At 38.8% G+C, this 22,150-nt stretch overlaps 1 protein-coding gene across 6 annotated transcripts; it reads right to left on the bottom strand.

Annotated features, from left to right (window-relative positions):
* Positions 1-548: 548 nt before the first annotated feature.
* LOC126046888 (vitamin D 25-hydroxylase) lies at positions 549-21,708 on the bottom strand. Of its 6 annotated transcripts, none has more exons than XM_049819860.1 (6): positions 21,554-21,708; positions 18,366-18,507; positions 17,453-18,085; positions 14,126-14,455; positions 12,183-12,815; positions 549-8,019 (listed from the first exon to the last, which is right to left on the bottom strand). In XM_049819860.1, the coding sequence occupies exons 1-5, from the start codon at positions 21,581-21,583 to the stop codon at positions 12,640-12,642; spliced, it is 1,311 nt and encodes a 436-aa protein (XP_049675817.1). In that variant the 5' UTR covers positions 21,584-21,708; the 3' UTR covers positions 549-8,019; positions 12,183-12,639. The 6 variants fall into 6 exon arrangements, with proteins under 6 accessions (XP_049675817.1, XP_049675819.1, XP_049675818.1 ...); XM_049819862.1 differs by lacking the exon at positions 549-8,019 and adding an exon at positions 19,258-19,403 and having other exon boundaries at positions 12,507-12,815; positions 21,554-21,662; XM_049819861.1 differs by lacking the exons at positions 549-8,019; positions 21,554-21,708 and adding an exon at positions 19,258-19,608 and having other exon boundaries at positions 12,507-12,815.
* Positions 21,709-22,150: the final 442 nt, after the last annotated feature.

Raw genomic sequence — 22,150 nt, 5'->3', positions numbered from 1 at the left:
AAACTCTAGAAATACTGAAGCAATTTTAAAATTCAGAAGTATCAAACCTCAGTACTTAATAAACTATAATGCTGATATGTATTTCCAACTAGATATTTTCAAGTTACAATAGCTTGTTTCAAAGATATGTTGAATTATGAATGTATTTAAAATCCCCTTTAAAATGTCTGTTATTTATGTATACATAATATGTGACTAATTGTTACTCTAAGAGCAAGAGGAAAAGAATGTACAAATATCATCAAAGGTTCATTCAGGGCATGTTTGCAGAAGTGGATGTAACTGTAACTGAAGATGTCTTAATCTTTCAAATGGTAATGGACGGTCATTTGAATGTTTATTGAGCTGTTGTCAACAGTGATATATCTCCATATAAGGTATTATCACTCTTATGCTGTTAACAACCCACTGAGAAATTACAACCAATTTAAATCTGTGATCACACTTCAATTCACAGCTACCAAGGGATGCTAAGGAGCACAGAAAAGCACACAAAGAACACAGTTTAAATACTTTATGAAGCAAAACTCGCCACTTTTTTTCCCCCCCCCCTAAGTAGGCCAAATTAGCTTACATAGAATTAATGCTGCTACCAGTCGATATACCTTTTCTGGATAATATTCTCAGGTTTAAGTAAAGTCTTCAGCCCCTTTCCTATCAAGAGCCTCCCATGTCCTCATCGCCTTCTTTTACAATGTATGTTGGATTACTTGCTTCTGTGCGTACAGAACTAGACTACAAAGTTTTCTGGCAGGACCCAATTCCCTCCATGCCTCTGCAGACCTCTGGATGTTATGGTGGTGCTAAACTAATCAAAATGAACTATTTGGATCCTCTTCCCATGAGTTCTTCCTCCATGGCAAAGCTAGACGGTGTGTCTAATAATATTCAAAATGAAAGGATTAGTGTAACATTACTTGAGGTAAGTCCAAATTAACAAAGTTTGCCCAAGACCTGATTTGCTCTGTACATAGAATCATTTCTTCACTGTACTTCTTGCATTCAATTTTAACTACAACCGGTGGCAGGTGAATCGACAAAAGGAGTTAGCAAAATTCAAGAGCTCGCTTATAGCTTTGGTGCTTTCTCCTGGGCAGGCATAGTTGAGGCTGGGCTTCTCATTCCTCTGAAAGTGTACACAGAATTTGAGGTACTCCGGTATGTGGCACAAACATTCACAGGGCAGTACCTTCCCTTTTGTCCAAAAAACATTTGAGAAGGTGTGAGAGGTGCAGAACTGGAGGTGTCTCATATGCTGGTGAGTGTGAGATCAGGAATCCCAGTCTGAGAGACATGTTTTGGAGTAAAAGAATGGAATTAGCTTAGGCGATGAGAATTAGAAAGGAGACATAAGGAGGGCATACCCACACACATAAAAGATATATTCTTATTCAGAAGAGACACTGTTTATTGTTTCACACCAGTTCATTGTCTTCAAAAGAACATGGAAACAGGATATCTTTGGTAAGTCAGAATATTTGGATTGTTAGAAATGAAATTAAAATTGAAATGAAAATTAAAGTATACTACTACTAATGATACAACTATCATAATTTAAATTGTGATGCAAGTTTAAGAAAATGGATTTTTCTGTGGCTAATAAAGATTAGATAAGAGAAAATAAATACACAAAGTTGATTAAATGAGGTCCAAAAAGTATGATCAAGGCAGTGTTTTATTTTGCCTTTTTTCCTCCAGCTTTTCTCAGAATTGTTTCTGGACAACGTGCTTCTTCATGTCTGTGTTAAGGCAAATGAGGTAATGAATTGCCTTCATTTTTGCAATGAAGAATTTTCCTTTCGATATCTTCTGAAGTAAGCCTTTAACCTGCTATAAGAATCATACTGTAGATTCTCAGAGATGAAGCTGGCAAAAGGACATAACTGTTAACTGGTCCCTACTTGATGTTAATATAATAGGGCCATAAGCAAATAGTACTTTTGTTCTCTGCTAAATGAGAAAGAATAATGTCTTGTATTTCAGAGGAAAGAAAGGTCATGGACTAAGCTGCTCTAGGATAAACATTCCAGTACACTTGAGTTTCTAGTTGGCAGTGACCTTCTTGTCATGGTGTACATCCCCCACATCCTTATGAATCCAGCTACTAGATATATAACTCTTAACTGAGCAATCTGTCTCCATGGTTGTTTTGTCCATTTGTTACTCTCATTTCTCTAAAACATTTCTGGCTCAGACTTGAAATACTACTTCTGGTGGTTCTGGTAAAGAAGAAACTGATTTCTTTTAGTACTGAGATTGAAACATCTGTCCAGAAATTGGCTGACTTTAAATACTGCTGTTGTGATACAGTCAGGATACTGAATAACGGATGCTTAATGTATTAAGTGTTTGACACTTATTTGGTTCTGTGTGACACTACAGACACCCTTTAAAAAGGGCACAACACAATCCAAAATGTTTGACCGGAAGGTTTCTTTGGGGATCTGTACACCGTGAGTCATCTTTTGACTTCTGTATTTCAGGAGATCACAGGTGACAGCAACCAGTATCTATGATAGGTTCTACTACGCAGGCTGTATTAGCTGGCAGAATGTTACCATCTATGGAATCTAAGTAAAGAGAATAAAAATCTTATGCAGAGGAGAAACCTGCTGCCTTCTGGTTTATCTGTGAGGTTTCAGAAAAAATAGAAAAGTCTAATATTAAACCAATAGAGCCTTTAAATAACAGTGAGAGAGCATAGTGTTTCAAATGATTCCTACCATTCACCTTGTGATTTGTCCATGTTCTAAATATCTTGCCAAAAACCAGGTGATGAGTCACTTCTGACTCATCTCTCCAGATCAGCAGAACCCTTTGCACCTTGAATAAGATGACAGTCTTTTCATTTTACTTGCATATAAAACAAAGACTAATGCTTAGCTTAAAACGTGTTATATCAAAAATCCAAAGGGTAAGCTTGACATTAGTTATTGCACATGGGGAGCAGATTGCAGACTTCATCACCTGTGCCAGTTAGATGTGAAAACTTGTTCCTATATGTGGTCATTCAAATGGACTTAGTATGTCCTTCTTTCTTTTCTCATGATATTCATCCTACTAGAATTTATTAATCTCTCCAGTATTGCCAATTTATCTGACTCATATTAACTAAGCTTTCTCTCAGTCGAAGAAGTGAATGAACAAGCCCTCCCATTTATCTTTGAGAATGGGTTTGTAATAATTTTATTCTATTCATCATAAATAAGGTATTACCAAAATATTGTTTCTGATTTCAGATGTCACACCCCAGGAAAAATATCTGTCCATTAGACAGATCGCAGAATTCCAGTACAGACCAGTGAGACTGACCAGAAATATGGAAGACATGGCCTAAAGAGGAGAAAGATAAAATTGATTCAAGAGATTTTTCTGAGTCTAGAGAAAATGAGACAAGTGAGATATTTAATAAGGCTGCTTCAAAGAGCAAAGTAATCAGAATAATGCTTTCAGTGTTCATAGTGTTTGGGACAAGAAGTAACAGCTTTAGATTGCAAGAAGGAAGATTCAGGCTCAACGTGGCTAATTGTCTAAGGATTGAGAGGGCTGTGACTCGCTGAAATAGATTGCCTTGGACTATTAAGGAGGCCTTTGGGTAAAAAAAAAAGGTCTGAAAAATGGCTTTCAGAAAAACATATTACTAGGTCAGATGAGTGGTCTGCATAACTTCCTGAGGTCCTTTCTGGACCTATGTTTTAAATATTAGGACTAGAGATGAGATCTGATATGGATCACTTTAAATACTAGTAAGAAAATGTGCACAATGATAGAAAATAGTTAATAACATTCAAACAACAGGAAATAGATGTGTCAGCTGAATATCTATTTCAGTGAATATTAAAAGCTTTTCACTTACTGAGTATTTAACTGGTAGTGCATCCCCCACCAGAAATAGTCTTTTTACTTGTTGAGGGAGAGAGCCAGAATCCTTTTGAAAAAACAGACAAGGCTGAGGCTCAGACAGAGTTAAGTTTCTGTCTAGTTGTCAGCTTATGAATAAATAGAAACGCAGTAGGACAAAAAAATTTTAAAAAAATGCCTAAAGTTAGTTTACTAAAGCTTATTATATTTTAAATACTTGTCAGCTATATGGTCCTCTCAGATCTTAAGAAAGAATATATTTAAGACATTGGAGGTGCTGGATGCTTTTGAAGATGATGTCATTAATACACTTACAGAGAGGATTAGTTTAAGCAAGTAGGGATTTTTAGATAAATTTTAGCCCTTAGTACTGAGTTTTATTGCCATCAACAATGAATTAGTCTTACAGTCTCTTTTCTAAATATAATCGTGACATTCATTATGACACAAAGAACTTGAATATTTTGTAGACTATATCTACAATTTGTGATGAAGTAAATGTGATACTAAGGTACATTGCATTTCCCTCCATACTGCATCAGTTTAGACTGTACATTCTTTGAGAGAGAAACAGCATGTCTTTATATAATGTAAAATACAATGGAACAAGATCTGAAGCTGCCTTGAAGGGGCTTTAAAAAGCAACTTTTAGGCTTCCAAAAAAGAGCAATTAAATTAACTTCCTAACATATATAGGCACAAGAAGGGTCCTAAGTACCTATGTTTTTCCTGGAAAAATTAGACTATAAAATTTTGCTGTGGTGCATGTTCACCAGCATTATTGTTTTAACTGAGCTTATTGTGCAAGTTGAAGAGCACCAAAAGGGCATTTGGACTACTTAAACAGGGATCTGTGTGGAGAAAGGAAACTTAATTACCTGAGAATAACTGAGATGTTTTATCCATAGTGATTCTATTACCTAACTTTCATTTCTTATTGGTATGAAATCCTACCTGGATTACCTATATTAGCGAAGGACCTGAACAACAACGGAGCCATCCTTTATTCCCTCATTTTAGTGAAGGTATAAGGGTGCCCATGGGGCATACAGCATGGACCCTGTTGTCTAGATTCTAATGGTGGAACTGATGTGGTTAAGCATTCTAACAAATTAACTATAATGTAAAAAGCTGATTTTTTTATATGTAATATTTTTTTCATGCTTCTGATAAGTCACAGTTTATACAAATTAAAAATATTTCTTTTAAGACTTTTAGTACGAGCGTAGAAAAGGAAGTCAGCACTTGAAAACAGCAAGGGAATAAATAGTAAGTTTATTCTGTTTTCTGGTATATTACTACAGGCTAGTATATATCACATGGAGAATTTTAGGCAAGCAGCCATCTGCTGCGGTAATAGTAAACTATTGGATTAGATTGCACATTCCTGATATGCTCCATTATTTTAATGGATTTAATCTATTTGGAATGTTACTTATTCAGAAGAATGTAACAAACGTAATGTCTCCTGAAGTCTGGCAGTGTTCCTAAGAAATGAGCACTCTGAGTATGGGTTCTGCCTAATTCTAATCACATCAACATTGAGATAGTTGACAGCCTTCAAAATATCTAAAGGGATAATCTAGAAATGGAAGAATCTGCTGATCCTCAAATTGTATTGTATGAAAGGACAGAATAAGGCATAATATTTCCAGAACAGAAGTTTAATTTGATCTTGATTGGACAAAGGGTTTGAATTATGAGGCCCAGTGCCAAAAAAACCACCTCTGACATCTAGCTGCTATGAAAATGCATGTCTGTACCTTCACAGACCAATTTATACTGAGAGTTTACCTTTTAAACTTTTATTGAATAGTCCACTGTACTTGGCTGTGTTGTCTTGTATTTTCATCATTCCATCTATCTCACCTAAAGATAAATTCGGATCTGGCATCTTCACCATTATGACTTTTTTTCCCCCCTGTTTATCCATAATCCTTATATTTTTCCCATTCAATGCATTGTTGCAAAATTTACATAAGCTTATTTTCACCCATTTTTCAAAGTGATTTGACTATCTTTTATTGTGTTCTCTCTGAACTTGCTCGTTTTCAGGTGAATGTGCTATCTTAATGACAACATAATCTACCTGATTTACTTGCTAGCGCTTGTACAAACCATTAGGCTCAATTCAGGCCAAAAAAAAAAAAATGCAGATTAATAGTTTATTTTTACTATTCGGACAGCCTGAATCACAATTAGGCAGAACAGCATACCCTATCAAGAAAAGACCTGCTTGCTATGTGAGATCAGGCTGCTTTAATGGTTGAATAGCCAGCAGAGCTTTGGAGTTCAGAGAGAACAGTAAATTTTATAAGCCGATGACTGCGACAGAAGGGACTACTATAAACTTATGTAGTTTATTTCTCATGCTGAAGACAGTGCAAATTAGAACCAGAGCACAGAAGAAAGGTCTGATAACTAATTTTAAAATTTCTGTAACAATCCACGAATAACTATCTTCACTGCTAGTTACAGAGCTGATTCTTCATCTAAAGTTGTTCAAAGTATTCACCTGGTTCCTAGTTTAAAGATATTTCACCTTGACTTCTATTTATATTCTTGTCTACTTACTGAAGGGATCTTTTATCAACTTTTTGTTCTCTGTTTAGATAGCTGTAGACTGTAATCAACTCAGTTAATCATGTGTTTGTTAAACCAAGCGAATGAATTGTCTTGAATGTGTCACTAGCCAGTATGTTCTACAGCATATTTCTGTGGTGTATATGCTGGAGACTTGCTTGAAACTCCAACTTACCCAAAAACTTTCTAACAGTGCCAGTGTGTCACCAAGTCGGAAATAATAAATCATTCTGAAATGGAAGCGTATTAGCTTGGGCATGGTGCTGCCCTGATATGATCACATACTATTTTGTCAGCTCACAAATCAGTAGAAGTACCTTGCAGCAATCCAGAATATATAGTATAAACATATTCTTAGTCCTTTTTACAGCCGTATAGGAACAGTACCAATTTTTTTAAATGCCCCTTCAGTGATAGACAACAGAACAGGACACATTATTCAAGGAATGCTTGTGCCAGCACCAAATACATATATAGCTTCTGTATCCGTTAACAGTTGGACTCAATGATCTTAAAGGTCTTTTCTAACCTAAATGATTCTACGATTCTGTGATTCTGTGCTCGCTCAATATTCTGTCAACACAAGATCTTTTGGTTGCACAGTTCAAGTTCACGTTTAACTAACAACCCACCTTGAATCCCAAGCTCTTTCAGAATTACAGCTTTATTCAATATAGAGTTCCCTCATCCTATGCCTGTTTTCTGTGTCATTGGCTCATAGACATCTGAATTTATATTTGGACACATCCAAAAAGGCCAGAGTCCAGAAGGAAAGACCTTCCTTCTATTGATATTGGATCTGGCCCACAGGAGGTCAAAAACATACTCTGTGAAATGAATAGACTGTAGTGTGAGTGTATGAAATGAATGTAAATCAGCTGAACTCTTTTCAGAATTACGATTTTATAACTTATGCAACATTAATAGAAAATAGAGTGAAATTGTCTTGGAAACTTACCTGCATGATGATGATGCTGCTTAAGGAGGGATCACAAGATCAAATGCAGAAAGATCCATAACTTCACCTCAAGCTCTGGTCAAATCTAGTTATGGGGCGAGGAAAGATGATGAATACCACTGAATAGAGACTATGCTAAATTCCCGTAGCATAAAGTCAGTGCACGTCAGATCATCCTGTGCAGCACTGTAATACTAGTTATCAGCAGTGCCTACATCGTGGATGCAGAATTATTCTCCTACTTGAAGTACATCAAAGTTTCCTTTGCAAGAAAACTTGGTGTGGAGGAAAGGAAGATGTGCACATCTGTTCAGCAGTATTAGGATTCAGCAAATATTCATGCCAGTAGGAAGAAGAAAGGGGAATGAGTCCACAGGCATGCAGAATGGTTGTTAAGGGTAGGTTGGGTTAATAAGCAGAGAAACTGCATTAGTATGATGGCCATTATATAGCAGGTACCAATTAGGCTTCTCTTCCCTTTTAGTCTAATCTGTGCAGTTCTGCAAGAGCCTGTACATCTCTAAAGCTAACCCCAGTATCTCACCTTGGACACTGCTAGGAGCTGATCCGATATCGTACCTAGACCATTTGCTTCAACAATCCTTGTGGAACGTGATCTGCAAAGAAATGAGCTCACCTTAAGCATCTTCAGGCTTAATTCTGTACAGAATTAAAAACTACCACAGTTCTATGACACACTTAATTTAAGGATGAAAGAGACAGTCTCTTTGTAAATTCCAGTCTAAAATAGCACTTTAGCTGCTACAGATACAGTGATTTCTGGTAATTAGTCTGAAAAATTCTGCCAATTCAATCCAGAAATGTCATCAAAAGAACTGTAATTATTTTTCCAGATAAACCAGTCATGCTTCATAATGATTTGTAAATAATTGCAAAAATTAGAACACATTGTCTTTTTGCTTTCAATCTACTCTTTTCTTCCCTATTTGTAATTTTTCTCTTTATTTGACTTTCTGTCATTTTCCAGATCATATGACCAATTCTCTGGACAGTTACTACACACTTGACGGTGTGTACGGAACATGCTATGTTATAAAAACCAGCTATAATACTCTCCTTTTCCCGGTTCTATTTTATCATTCTCTTATTTAGAGAAATTGAGATCTAAGACAGGAGAGATTGTTCACTGAAAAAAAGATGTAGCTACATCCTGGTATGTAGTCTAAGTTAGCTAAACTACTTCTAGTACATACTGGCAAGCTAACAAAAAAAGCATTATTATGATTCTCTAGGTCTTTCTCTCACAACATATTCTGGATATATATAAAGAATATATGACAATAAATTCAAACTATTTACTTTCAGAAAAGCAGTAGTGTTTCTTGACCTTTTATGAAGACATAAATTAATAAACCTTCCTGCATTTATTAGATTCACACTAAGCTTATGATGTTCACCAAATCACAGAAACTGGTAGAAGTTGAGGAAATTAAGTGCCAAAGAGTAAGATTTTGTTTCAGTGTCATATATGACATGCTTACAGTGTTCCCTTTTCAGTTTCTAGGGATGCTGGCATGGCCAAGGTTAACCCAAAAACGTAAGGATCGCGTTTTAAAAAGGAAGATTTAAGATACTATGGTGGTACTGACTACAGCACTGGTCCATCAGTGTTAAGAAGGGAATCTCCTGCTGGAGAGCAAGATGCATTGCCCTGGGCCTGGACTTAAGCCTAGGAGCAGATATAGGAATAGACCGTGTCTGAGAAATAGGCCAGAAAGCGCCCATTCTCATGGTACAGAAATGGCATGAAAGAGCAAAGCCACTGAACCACTTCTAGGGTTTCTGGTTTAAGGCAAGTATACAAAACCAGAGCCAAGATGAAGAAGATAGATCTAAGAGAAACATACAGCAGCTCATGATCTTCCTACTGGTATTACACCGTAGTTGGCTGGGGAGTCCTTTGAATGGGATACAGCAAACTAATACAATGGTGAGTTGGCTATATTCTCCTCCAATTAGCAGAATTTCTGTGATAATACTCAGAAAAGGCAGCTAGTTATTGCTCAAGAAGAAATTAAAATAATTAAGTAAAGAGTATAAAATCAGGTCTTAATCCTAAGATTCTTATTCCTTAAGACTGGTGAATCTAGTCTGCATTTACAAATACTGAACAAGACTGCAAAACAGTGCAAAGAACATTGCAATAATCTCACAGGAAGGGAAAAAAGCTGAAGTGGATTTTTTCCTGAACAAAGTAGAAAAAAGAATGATTCAAAACTGTACAGGGAATGAGAGCAGCAAAATCAAGCTGAGTATGCGTTTTCAGCTACATTTACACCAAGTCATTCACTGCCTTTGGGAATGGCAGTAAAGTTACAGAGCAGGTACATCAAAGTTTCTTCTTGTGGTTTGTGATACACCTGTATGTGGAAACAGTTCTTTCAGTTCAAAACTATCATCATGAATTCAAAGAGCTGACCCCGCAAAAGAGAAAAATGAGAAGACTATAAATACTGGAGGGAATGAAACTTAGGAAAATGGTGAAACCAAGAATGCAATAAATGGCATTAATATACAGAAATAGAGAGGTTACAACTTAAAGAAATCTTTCCATTGGTATCTGGACACGTTGTTTTAATCCAAAACATTAGGACATTTAAAGCCAGATAGGAAAAACCCCTGCAAATGGGAACAATCTTACTTTGACACATTACTTTTAATGTCTTTTTTTAATCCTTAAATTCTACAACCAGAAAAAGATCTACTGGTTAATATATCAACCTTTAACCCCAAAACAATGTTAAATATCAGGCAGCCATGCTAGGTATTTCAGCTGTAGAAAACTCTCACCAGGAAATTCTGAACATCTGGCTGGCTACTGATGTTCATTACTAATCAATCTCGATACAATGCAGAAATTCCAGAGGACTGGAAAAAATTATGTCAGTATTTCAAATTGTTAAATTGAATCATTAGGATAACTTTAAGTCAGAGGGAAAATAATGAAAAAGTTGATACAGAGTAAAGCATGTAAATAGAACTAATACTGATATGGATTTCTAGAAAAGACAGTTTGTCAAATGTATTTGATTGCTTAAATGAGACCATAAGTTGGCAGATAATGGTAAAAGTTTGGATTGATATTCTGAGGCTTTTATAAGGCGTTTTGATTTAGAAACCAGAATGACATATAATCAATATGGTTCTCATTAAATGGATTAAAGACTAGTCAGGAGTTAAGATCTCAAAATACCTCAGTAAAAGGGAATAATCACTGGCCAGCTGCATTCTAAGCGTAGCCCCCGCAAGAACTGTTTCTTGACTTTTTTAATCCTCCCCTCACTTCAATTAGGATTATTTCAATCATGTTTTATCCAAATGATGTCCTAGAGCTTTTGCAACCCAGAAAGCAAGCCTAGATACTAACAAGATTGTGGCTGCCTGATCTCAGAGCACAGCGTGGGATACAGGAAGAACTACCACGAGTCCAGAACTGTAGCGCTGAACTCTTCCGTTCGGCATTACTTCGTACTTGAAGGCACCTAAATTCAGTAGATTCCACAATTTTTACTTAAGCATTTCACAAGCGCCCAACATCTACTTATGCAGGTATCCAGAAAAGCCTCAGTCTTGACTCCTAAGCCCCAGTTTGCCAGTATCTTAGGAGTGGTTTATTCACAGCTTTCATGCTGTGCCCAATGCACAGCAATAAGGCTTGCCTCCTTCCTCTCCTTTTTGAATCTTAAATCTTCTCTATAGAAAGGTAGTTATTCAGCAAGAGGAGTAGCTTGCCCACACTCTTCAGAGCACCAGAACACGTGTTTGAGATGCTCTCTGTGGGACACGTGGGTCTGACTTACTCAGAGTAAGGAACTTAATCCAGACCAGCTGCATCTTAAGTCGACAGTCTATTATGTAAGTGGACTGGTATTAGCTCTCTTTGATCCTCCTCTTTTGCTGTTTCAGAAGAAAGGAAGTATTTCTGCTCAGGATAAGCCGAAAACATCAGGTCAGCAGAAAAACACCAACTCCTGCCTTTGAACTTTCCCGCAGCTCCAAGTTGAAGCACAAGCTGTATAAAGAGCAAGGTCTAATATTCAGCCGTCCTTAAACAGCCGCTTGCTCAGTGTGTGTTTTGTTCTGAACCTTATTCTGAGGCCCTACTTCTCCCCACACAGTGGGGACTGAGCATACCGCATCTAGAGTATCAGGTTCTCCTCTGGGGCCTGCACAGATAAATCTTTATCTACCAATAACCAGAAAGCAATAGCTGTCAAGAATAAAAAATGAAGTTGGCAGAAGTCAAGAGTAGCTGTTATGCCTAAAACTTGTGCTTAAAATCCATCTAAAATCTCTTTCTCCCCACCCTGCTCCACTCCCCCTCCCAAAAAGGTCTCTTCTCCGGTCAGACTCATGAGCAGCTTATTTTCATGACTCGTAGTACAGTTGCATGTGACTGGTAACACAAACATGTTTTTTTCCAGACTGCTTAGGCAGAGATTAATCATTACATAATGCTTTGTGTTGGGCGACAATGAAGGACATGTGTCTAGAAACACAATAAACTGGCAAAAAAGACTGCTGTAATTGTCAGGAGTATGGCAATAATTGAACACTTGGTATATGTTACTAGATGAGAAGCAAGCCATAAAAGATCTTAAAAGTGAATTCACACAGTTACCTGATTCACTAGAAAATTATGACTCGCTGGGAAGACAGGGCAAGGAGAAGGAAGGATTAAAATGCTTTAATAGACAATTTGTTTCTCAAGGCTGGAAAAGGTAAGTTTATTTTGAGTTACAGAAATTTAAATAGATACCTTTAAAACCTTTTTAGCTATGTAAAATTAATGGAGAATTATAAAGGACAGCTTTGCTGGAATAATGTAAATGAGATTTCCACGGATGAATCCAAGTATAAACATTTTGAGCCATATTCTCCATGCTTATAAAAATATCCTCTCAAAGTAAAATGGCTTGCTAAGTAATTAAATGTGTAAAAGCTGAATCAGAAGTTAGATTCAAAACAGACTTCTGGAGTGAAAACATCAACTTTAAATGCAGGATGTGCTTCACGTTTTTGGCTGAGGAGTTTTTTGTGAAAACCAAGTAAAAAGAAACTAGTAACTTGCACACAAATAGTGAAAATTTATCTGCAAGTCCTTTAAATTTTTGTTGTTCTGACATGAACGCATTTAGAAATAGAAGGCAAAGTGGATCCTCAGCTGCAACTTGGAGCATTGTGCTCCACCTGATGCACAATCTAGACCCTTCTCTTCACCGTCTTTCCGCACAGATGAGGTATGGTTCTGGTTGTAATGTCATGCCTAATCTTGGTTTGAGATCTGGAATCACGCCATGGGGAAAACACAGGTGAAATCGTTGTAGTAAGGAAGTAAAAAACAAAAACATTTCCATTCGAGCTAGCTGTTCTCCAAGACAATGTCTTCTTCCTGGATTGAAAAGAAGGTTTTCAAAAGACTTAAAATGTGTTCAATTACATTTTCACTCTTATTATGAATAAGAATGGTCATTTCTGTGTTCTAAAAGGAGCTGTATGAACTTGGTGGTAGTATTCTGTAAGAGAGGCTAGGTGATCATTTACAGCAAGAAACAGGTTTGTTCCTCTTGCTACGCAAATGCCATAGTAACTAATTCTGTCAAATTTATTTAGATAAGCTATTGGCTACTTTATCTTGTCCTGAAGTGCCAATCTAGACAGAAGATGTTTTTTAAAAATGACACTGTGAATTTCAGCCTTTGTCCCCTACTATTTTCTTAATTTTATCTACTGCCAGTCATTATTACCTGGCAATTATTATAACTTGGCCAGTAGAAAGATATGAAACAGGTCTGGATAATGCCTTTAAATATTAGTTCCCATTCTGTGTAGGACTAGTTACAGGGAATAAATGTGGCTGTGGAAGACACAGATGAATGGAGAACAACTAGAACTGGTGAGATCAAACAGGCAAAAAGAAATGTAATAGAACACACAATAAAGGTGGACTTCATCAAATCTAACTTGTGGACTTCATCAAATCTAACTTTGGCCATTTAGATGTTGTGCTTCTATTCCAAGGGAATTGTCTTGTCTTATCTCCTATTTTTTGGAGAAAGAGTATCCCAGATAAGTAAACCAAGTCACCCTCTACACAAGGCTATGTCTTTCTAAGGGCTGCAGAGGTAGCCCTGGCAGGTAGCTTATATGGAACACCTAATTTTTTAGGTTGAAAATCATACATAAGGTAAATTATCCACTCTCACAGGCATCAAAAGACAAATCCATAATGATTTAGGACTGCCAGAGTATTTCCTCAGGACAGAATGCAATGCTATCTGCTGACACCCAAGCTAGTTCTGAATAAAATCTGCAATTTCTGGTGCTGATCTAAGTGCTGAAATTTGAAAGCTGGTTGTGTAAATCACCTGTATGTAATGACTTCAGCGGCAAATGACTATTAATTGTGAAACCAGTAACATTTAATGTACTGCAATGATATAAAATGTATAGACCACTGAGATGACATTGTGCTGTCTTTTTTGTTAGTTTATAGAAAATAATGAGCTCATCTATATAAAAGATATTATGCTAAAATGCGTTATGTCCAGAGTGCGTTATATTGAGTATCTTTCAAATGGCTGTTTCATCAGAACTGTGGATATTTTATATCATTCTGTCCATTCCTGATTTATTGCCATCACTTATACGTTATACATTTCTGGATTTATGAAAAGGAACAGTGAAAGGAATCACTCTTACCTAGTGAAAAAGGAATAAATGCATCTTTCTTGACAAACTGCCCGCTGCTGTCCAAAAATCTCTCAGGACAAAACACTTCTGGATTGCTCCAGTATTTTTCATCAAAATGAACGGAGTAGAGGTTTGTAATGACTGTAGTGCCTTCAGGAATAGAGTAACCACGCACAACAGTATCTTTGGAAGTTGCGTGAAAAATACCTAGTGGAGCTATATTACAGAATCTTAGAACTTCATGTAGAACAGCCTCAGTGTATGGCATTTTGCATTTCTCTTCTAAGGCAGGCATTTTGTTTGGGCCGATGACTAAATCGATTTCTTTTTGAACTTGCCCTGTTAGGAACAGGAATAAAAAGCTGATGTTTATCGTGTAATATCCTTTATGTTTTAATTTAAGCTACAAAATATATACTTTTCAAAAGGATACTGAAACATGAAATATCTTATATAAAATATAGTAGCTTATAAGCTTTTAAGTTTAGACTCTGTATTCCTTACCCCGCTAGTAGGAATTATTACTAGCATATATACCAGTATTCTCAGTAAAACTGTTTTAACATACTTTTTTTTGCTTGTGTATATTTTTATTTCTGGAGCTCTTCAAAACTAAAGAAACAAGCAAAAGAGTGCAAAGATAAAGTACATGAAATACTTGAGTGAACACAGATAACACTGAAATTAGCCACTTGAACTTTCCCTTGTCTAGTTCTGTTATGATTCTTTAGAATTGTCACAGTGCAAAATCATTCACTCTTAAACTGAAAATAACTCATACAACACAGAGTTAAGAGGGACAGGAGACTGAATTTAACTGAAAAGGAACAAATTCAATCACTGCGGTTTTTTAACCTCTTGGTAAAATTAAGTTCCTAAGTTGTTTAAATAATCTCAAAGGCATTCAATCTTCTTTTTCCTGATACACTTTCTTTGTTGAAACTGCCAAACAGCTCGTAACTAAAACAACGTTGGACTTTTACACTTCACGTGGAACCAATACTGAAAGTCTGGACGGTGGCAGAAAAATTCTACCAGAATCACCAGGGTTTTCAACCTGAAGTGACAATGTTTCACATCAAAATAGAGAGGTAAAAAGCAGCTTAGTGAAAAGTACATTCTGTGATGTAGTGGTGTATCGGTGTATATTGTAATACTTGGACAAAGAAAGTCTAACTAAATGAAAGGTAACTAATTTTTATTTTTATCCAGAGGAACTGATTTTGAATCCAAATTCAGAAACTCATTGTATCGCAAGATCTGAGATCAGAAGATTATTTTAGGTGAGTGGATCTCTACAAAATTGGCCAATGCATAGGAAACACAAAGCTAGAAAGTTTTCTTGATCCTTCTTGAAAAACACTATCTTGGTCAGACCTTAATCGAGAAGGAATAAGGTTGTTCTTGGTTTAAGATATGAGTATTGTTTGTGAGCCAGGACAGACTGATCAGAAACCTTGATATATGTGGACCTTTTTGCGTTTGGGCTTTTTTTATTATGTAAAGCATAAATATATCCTATTGACTAATTATGCCACTTAATATATTTGTAACTAAAATATGGACAATGGATATATGCATCCTAAAACTTAAGTACCTATAAAATCAGACTCAATTTTTTTTTTACATTGTATTAAGTGGTTTTCTTTTTTGGTAGATTTTTCTCATTATACTGTGTAAAGCATATAGATGAGTCAGTGGAACTCAGAAGCATAAAAGCAACATTTAATTTTTTTAAACTCATTTGTTTTAAATCGTCTGAAATGTGCTGACTGGTTAAAAATAGCAATCGCAGTTTTAAGCTTCCACAAAAAAATTATTAGCTGTACTTAGTGAGCTCAAGCTACGTATTTCTCTTAAGTACGTCCCCCAAAGCTTTTAAAATTAACAACTCAAATCATGTTAGATCTTGCTTTTAATCCTAGGCTAGAAGAAAGTTTTCTCCTAGTTTTTAATCTTTAATCAGTTTCTTCCTGTTCAATTAATTAATCAACTAACTAAAATAGCTGAGTAAATGAAAATAAGAAAATACGTAAGAGGTTATGGCTTTCGGGAGTTATTTGCGCGAACTTTGGTTCTACTTGCTTAGCCAGATATTTTAACCATCTCAGTGAATATGGGACTTAAAATAATGATAATAGCACAACAAAAGAGCTTTGGCATCAACTTCTTTATTTAATCTGAATGGTTTTCACTGTGTATAGCATGCCAGGCCTTGACATACATTATCATCGTATTTTCATTTTCTTTTTCTTCCAAGTAAAGCTGTATTTACCTTAAACATAAATATAAAATTTCATCTCTAATTTTAAAATAGTAATTGCTTTTTGTGCACCCAATTTCAATTAAAAATTATTCTAGCTGAGAAAATCAGAAGGTATACAGTCATGCACCTGCTACCATAAGAAGAATATACAATCTTTCATACACAAAGATATCTGGTTCCTATGCAGGACTTCGGGTCATAAGAGCCATATAGCTACAGGTAATGCCGTTATCCCCATTCTGAAAGGATGATGGTGGTGAAATTGATGTTAGAGCAACATTCTTTGATCAAAGTATCAGTAGTAACTTTCCACGTTATCTAGGCCACTCTTTCTCCAAATACTGAAAGTCCCTAGTTGAACAAAGCACTGCTAAGGTTTTGATAGGAAAAGCAAAGTGGAGGCTGTGAAACAAGAAACGTGACTGTTCACTTCTAAATCCAAACTTCTGCACAAAATGTCTGGGCTGATTTTCAAACATCTATTGCTGTCTTGCTTCAGAATGACTGCAACACATCTTTTTATTTTTATATGCTAATTTTGTTCTTCCAAAGGTATAAATATACATCTATAATATGTAAATCTACTGTGAATTGAGGCACTTAAGGATAAAAAGAAATGATACCTAAACTGTTAACCACAACCTGATTTACACTTTTGCTGATGTTTTTATATTTTTCATTTAGTTTATTAATTTCATATTTAATTGCATTTGCTTATTATCTAACTACCTAGATTAGTACATCTGCCAACCAATATTATGCATCACAACACTAAACTTAAATATATTAGACATACTTTCTTAAAAATATTAAAGCTTCATAAAAATGTATTCACAAAATGATATGCTAAAATTTTATCATCATACTGGACTTTTGACATCCTCTCCATCTGCATATAAAATAAGCTTTTCACCTCTGTCCACAGTATATTTGGTAAATGATACGACAGAATAATATATACATACCTTCCTTTTTGGTTATGACCATGAATCACCGCACCACTTTGAAAAAGCATTTTAAATTTGCAATAGCAAAGTGTACCAGTTCCTTCAAAAAGTCAAAGTTCTTACCTTGAATGTTTGGATAAAGAGCCATGAATAACACTGCCCATCTTAAAACATTTGTTGTGGTTTCTGTGCCAGCTATGATGAGTTCTCCAACAGAGAAAATTAAGTTTTCTCTTGAATATGTAGATTCTGGATCATTTTCATTGCAATCCATCTCATCTAAATATGCATCTACAAAATGTCGAGGTGACTGAGGCTTCCTGTTTTCAGAGACACGTTCAATAAGCTCATGAAGAAAGTCATAGACTTCAGCTGCATTTTTAAACAGCTGCTGGTGTTTCCCAAATGGCAAGATACCAATCCAAGGAAAAGCGTTATATAAAAATACAGAAGCACTAGCAGCTAATTCAATATTTTCACTAAAAATCTCAATCATGTGCTGAAATTCAGTATCTTCATATGTAAAACGTTCTCCAAAAATAATCAAATTAGTAATGTTTGAAACAGCATTTGTTATCAAGTGCTTAAGATCAAATGGTCTGCCTTTGTATGTATCAATGGCATCAAGAAAAAATATAGATTCTTCTGAAATTTTGTGTTCAAAGGACCTTTGACCATATCCAAAAATTCGAAAGGTATTTACAGCTAATCTGCGGTGTTCTGTCCATCCTCTGCCATATTTACTGTTCAGTAAGCCTGAAAAAATATTTTGACACAGTATTTTATGAAACGCTTTATATTTCCCCCAGAAGATAATAAAAATTATTTAATGAGACAAAAAATTACACACATCTTGCTATGGAACATAGTCCAAGAGTGACAATCCTTTCCAAATAATATCTTTAAAGGAGCATCGAGTATTTTATGAAAGGAGACAAAGAAGTAGAGAAAAAGGCTAAAGCAAATGTTTCATGCGATCACAAACCCAACTATTGGACAAAAATTACGTTTTTATGTAAAAGATGTTAGCACTTACCTCCCATGTTTGTCAGCTTCTTAAACAAGGGAAGAGACGGTCTGTCGGCAAAAATTTCACTTTGATGAACAAGGCATTCTTTTACTGCATCATAGCCATTCAGGACAATAGCAGATATACCTCCAAGATCAAGACTGAAGATCTTTGGGGGAAAAAAAAATAATAAAAATTGTAAGACGCTATTACAATCAAATCTTAAGAACAGATAATGAAAACAAGTAAAAGTAATGAAAAAGTGAAGCAGCACTAAACATCAATGCAAAATACAGTCTTGAATAAACTTCAGTAGGACATACAGGTAACCAGAGGTGATACAACTGTGGCATTACACAGTAGAGTCTGTTGTGAGCTAATTTACTCTGTCAAAAGATAAAGTAAAGTAGCTCACACTACATTCTGTGCTTTGCTGTGCGCCTAAAATGACCAGCTCTCCAAAGTAAGGACTGGGGATGCTTTCATATGGTCATCAAAAAACCACGAATTTGGTACAACAAGGCACATTTTTCAGAAAAAACGTCCTGTCCCCTAACATTAGTAGATACAAGTACATACATAGAAGTATATAATATAACATTACTAGATATAAGGTAGAGTTTTTAAATAAGAACGAGAAACAAGGTACATGTATGGTCTGCTTTCCTAATTTGCCGAGATGATTTTCACTGGAGGGAGGAAAGCTTTACTACTGTATCTGCTCCTCCTCCCTGCCTGAGTAAAGGCAAATTCCAGTAGCTTAATCTGGTTAAGGGCCCTATGACTGAAGCTACCAGTTCGTAACACGAAGACTTCCACCACGTCACTTAGCAGTGGCAGGCACAGAAGTGGCGTCAGCTGTGAAGACAACCAAGCCGCACCCAGTCCTTTCTACCTCTGAAACTGGACACCGGCTTACTTTGCACAGGCTCCCAAAGAACCATCAGATGAAAGAAGTGAGAGCCGTGACGACAGCCAACAAATGACAGCATAGCCCAGCTAGTCCCATCTCCCGTTTCCAGAAGCGGTTAGCACTAGATGCTTTGGAGAAAGATGCAATACATCCTGCAGAAGGCACATACAGGATAAACAAAATGAAAATCTTAACCTGAGTTTTAAAAATTAAAAGCGATTGAAATCCTGTATCCCTTTCCATACTTTTTCTTAGCATTATAAATCTGTCTTTTTACCTACACAAACCTCTAGTTTTCCCTTCATCTCAGTGCTGTTGACCTCCACCATGTGAAACAGTGTTAGCCTAATTATGCATTCCGTGACACTGCACTGTCACCCAAAGGGTTGTCAAGCCCTGGAACAGGCTGCCCAGGGAAGGGGTCGAGTCACCATCCCTGGAGGTATTTAACAGACGAGTAGATGTGGTGCTTAGGGACGTGGTTTAGCGGTGGATTTGGCAGTGTGAGGTTAACGGTTGGACTCGATAATCTTAAGGGTATTTTCCAACCTAAATGATTCTACGACTATTTTGTTTTAGCAAACTCGGTATTTTTCACTGTTATTATGGCTCTTCTTTTTTATGTGACGAGATGACAATCCCAAAATATTTCTGCAAACCATTCGTGAGTTTTGTATACTTTGATCATAGCTTCTTTATCTTTCTTCCTACGTCATACATAATTTTAAAAAAAAAAATCCTTTCATTGTATTTATCCAGAGCCCCACAAATCCTGATACGCTGCCTTCAAGTTCTCCTCAAATTCTGCAGGATCCTTTCTGATGGCAGGTGACTAAAACTACACGCAGCATTCCAGGCAAGTAGAAAGCCGAGTTTATTTGATGACGCTTTCCTTCCTATTTCCATTCTATTTCTCCTAGTATTCTGCTTGAAACACATTTACTTTTTTCTATTGCCAAAATAAAAGAAACAAAAGATAATATTATCCCTTTGTTCCTGCCATTTAGCGTGCTTTTAATTCAAGCGCGTTGCTTCGCTTCTCATTCACGACAAGACCGTGACTTATTCCGTTTGTGCCGTGGGTTTCATAAGTGATCTGGGCAAAAGCTTTTGACGGACTTAAGTTCTAGCGACAGTCTTATTTGCCTGTTAGGGGTGTTATATTTAAACACCTCCAGCAGTTCGAAGGACGTGATTCTTCTAGACAAACGATTGTTTGTCGGACACAAAGCTCAGTCCTTCGCAGACCGCCAGTGATAATCCTGCCACGTAAAACACCGCAGGCGTTACACTCTGGAGATGCACGGGCACGCCGAACGGCGGGCCAGGGCGCGCGCGCTGGCTGGCCAGCTGCTACCAAAACGCACCTATGTGCGCGCGTTTACGTACGTGTACACAGACACGCTTACAAACGCCAACACCTGCCTGCCTGTCCCCGCTAGATGTACTTTGGGTTTAACTTCCGTGGAGTTTGTAAGAATAGGTGGGTTGCTTGAGACTGGCTGAGGAGAAGAAACACCTGATATATAGGCGAGTACGAAAAAAAAAATAAAGAAATCCATTCTTACACAGTTATACTAATTGACTGTAAGCAAGTACTGCAAATATCCCACTGAGGGTACTTTGAAGCGACGCGTTTTCAGTGAAAACGTTGGATTACCCAAGCGCCCGCTATTTGGTGGCTGTACTTTTGTCGATCTGGGGCCCTTTCGGCGCGTCCGGGACTCGGGGATACGAACCAAGCGGGTTACTTCCATCCGCAGCGGGACACCAGCGTAAGCGTCGTACCCAAACCACAACGGAAAGCGAGGGCCGGGCTCGCAGGCGGCTCCCCTCCGCGCCCACCGACCTCCGGAGGGAGCTCCGCCCGAAGAGAGGCGAAGAGCCCTCCTCCTCTGCCGCCGGGGCTGCCCCCTGCTCCCACGGCCAGGGCCGGCCGCAGCCCCGCTTTCGCCCCGCTTTCCACCGAGCGGGCGCCGGGCCCCTTCCCCGGCTCCCGTTAGCCGGCGGGGGCGCTCCGCCCGCCACGCCGCCGCCTCCGCCTCCCCGGGGCGGCGTAACCCACGGCCGCCGCGGGCCGGCGCCGGGCCGGCTTCCCCCGGCCGGACGCGCCGTGCTGCCGGCGCGGCTCCGGGCTCCTCCGCGGCAGCCCCAGGGCGGGGAGAGCCCGCCCGGCTGCCTCTCCCCCCGGCAGCGCTGCCCGCCGCGGCCGCGGCCCCGGCCCCGGCCCCGGCCCGCCCCGCTCCCGCTCCCGTTCCGGAGGGCCCCGAGGAGGCGGCAGAGGCCGCCGGAGCGGCGGTACCTGCCCGTGGATCTGGCTCTGCCGCCGCATGTAGACGTGCGGCTGCTCCGCGCCCAGGGCGTGGATGTTGCCGATGAGGGGCAGCCCCGCGGGGCCGGGCGGGAAGCCGGGCGGCCTCCGCTGCTTCAGCAGCTGCCGCACCACCAGCGCCAGCACCGCCGCCGCCGGCAGCAGCAGCAGCAGCAAGAGGAGGAGGAGGCAGGCGCCGCCGCCCGCAGCCGCCGGCCACATCGCCGCCGCGCCGCTTCCTCCTCCTGCCGCCGCCCCCGGCCCAGCCGCCCTCATTGGGCGGTGGCAGCGCCGCCCCGCTCTCATTGGCCCGCGGGCGGCTCCGCCCCTTGGCGTCCCGCAGGGGCCGGGCCCGCGAACTCGCCGCGGGGCCGCGCTCGGGCGGGGGCGGCCCCGCCGCCCTGCCCGCGGGTGGGACGGGGGGGTCCCGGTGCCCGCCGCGGGGGTCCCGGACCCGTCTGGGGAGGGTCTGTCCTCCTGTGGCCTGCGGGAGTGCAGAGAAGGGGGCTCGCCCCCCACGCGGGTCGGGTTTTCCCGCCGTCGGGGTTTTTTTGGCCTGGAATAACACGCAAAGTTGCTCCCTCCGGG

Source organism: Accipiter gentilis, chromosome 17, assembly GCF_929443795.1.
Source record: "Accipiter gentilis chromosome 17, bAccGen1.1, whole genome shotgun sequence".
Taxonomy (NCBI): Eukaryota; Metazoa; Chordata; class Aves; order Accipitriformes; family Accipitridae; genus Astur; species Astur gentilis.
Note: the sequence above shows the minus strand (reverse complement) of the source record. Positions and strands in the feature narration are given on the sequence as shown.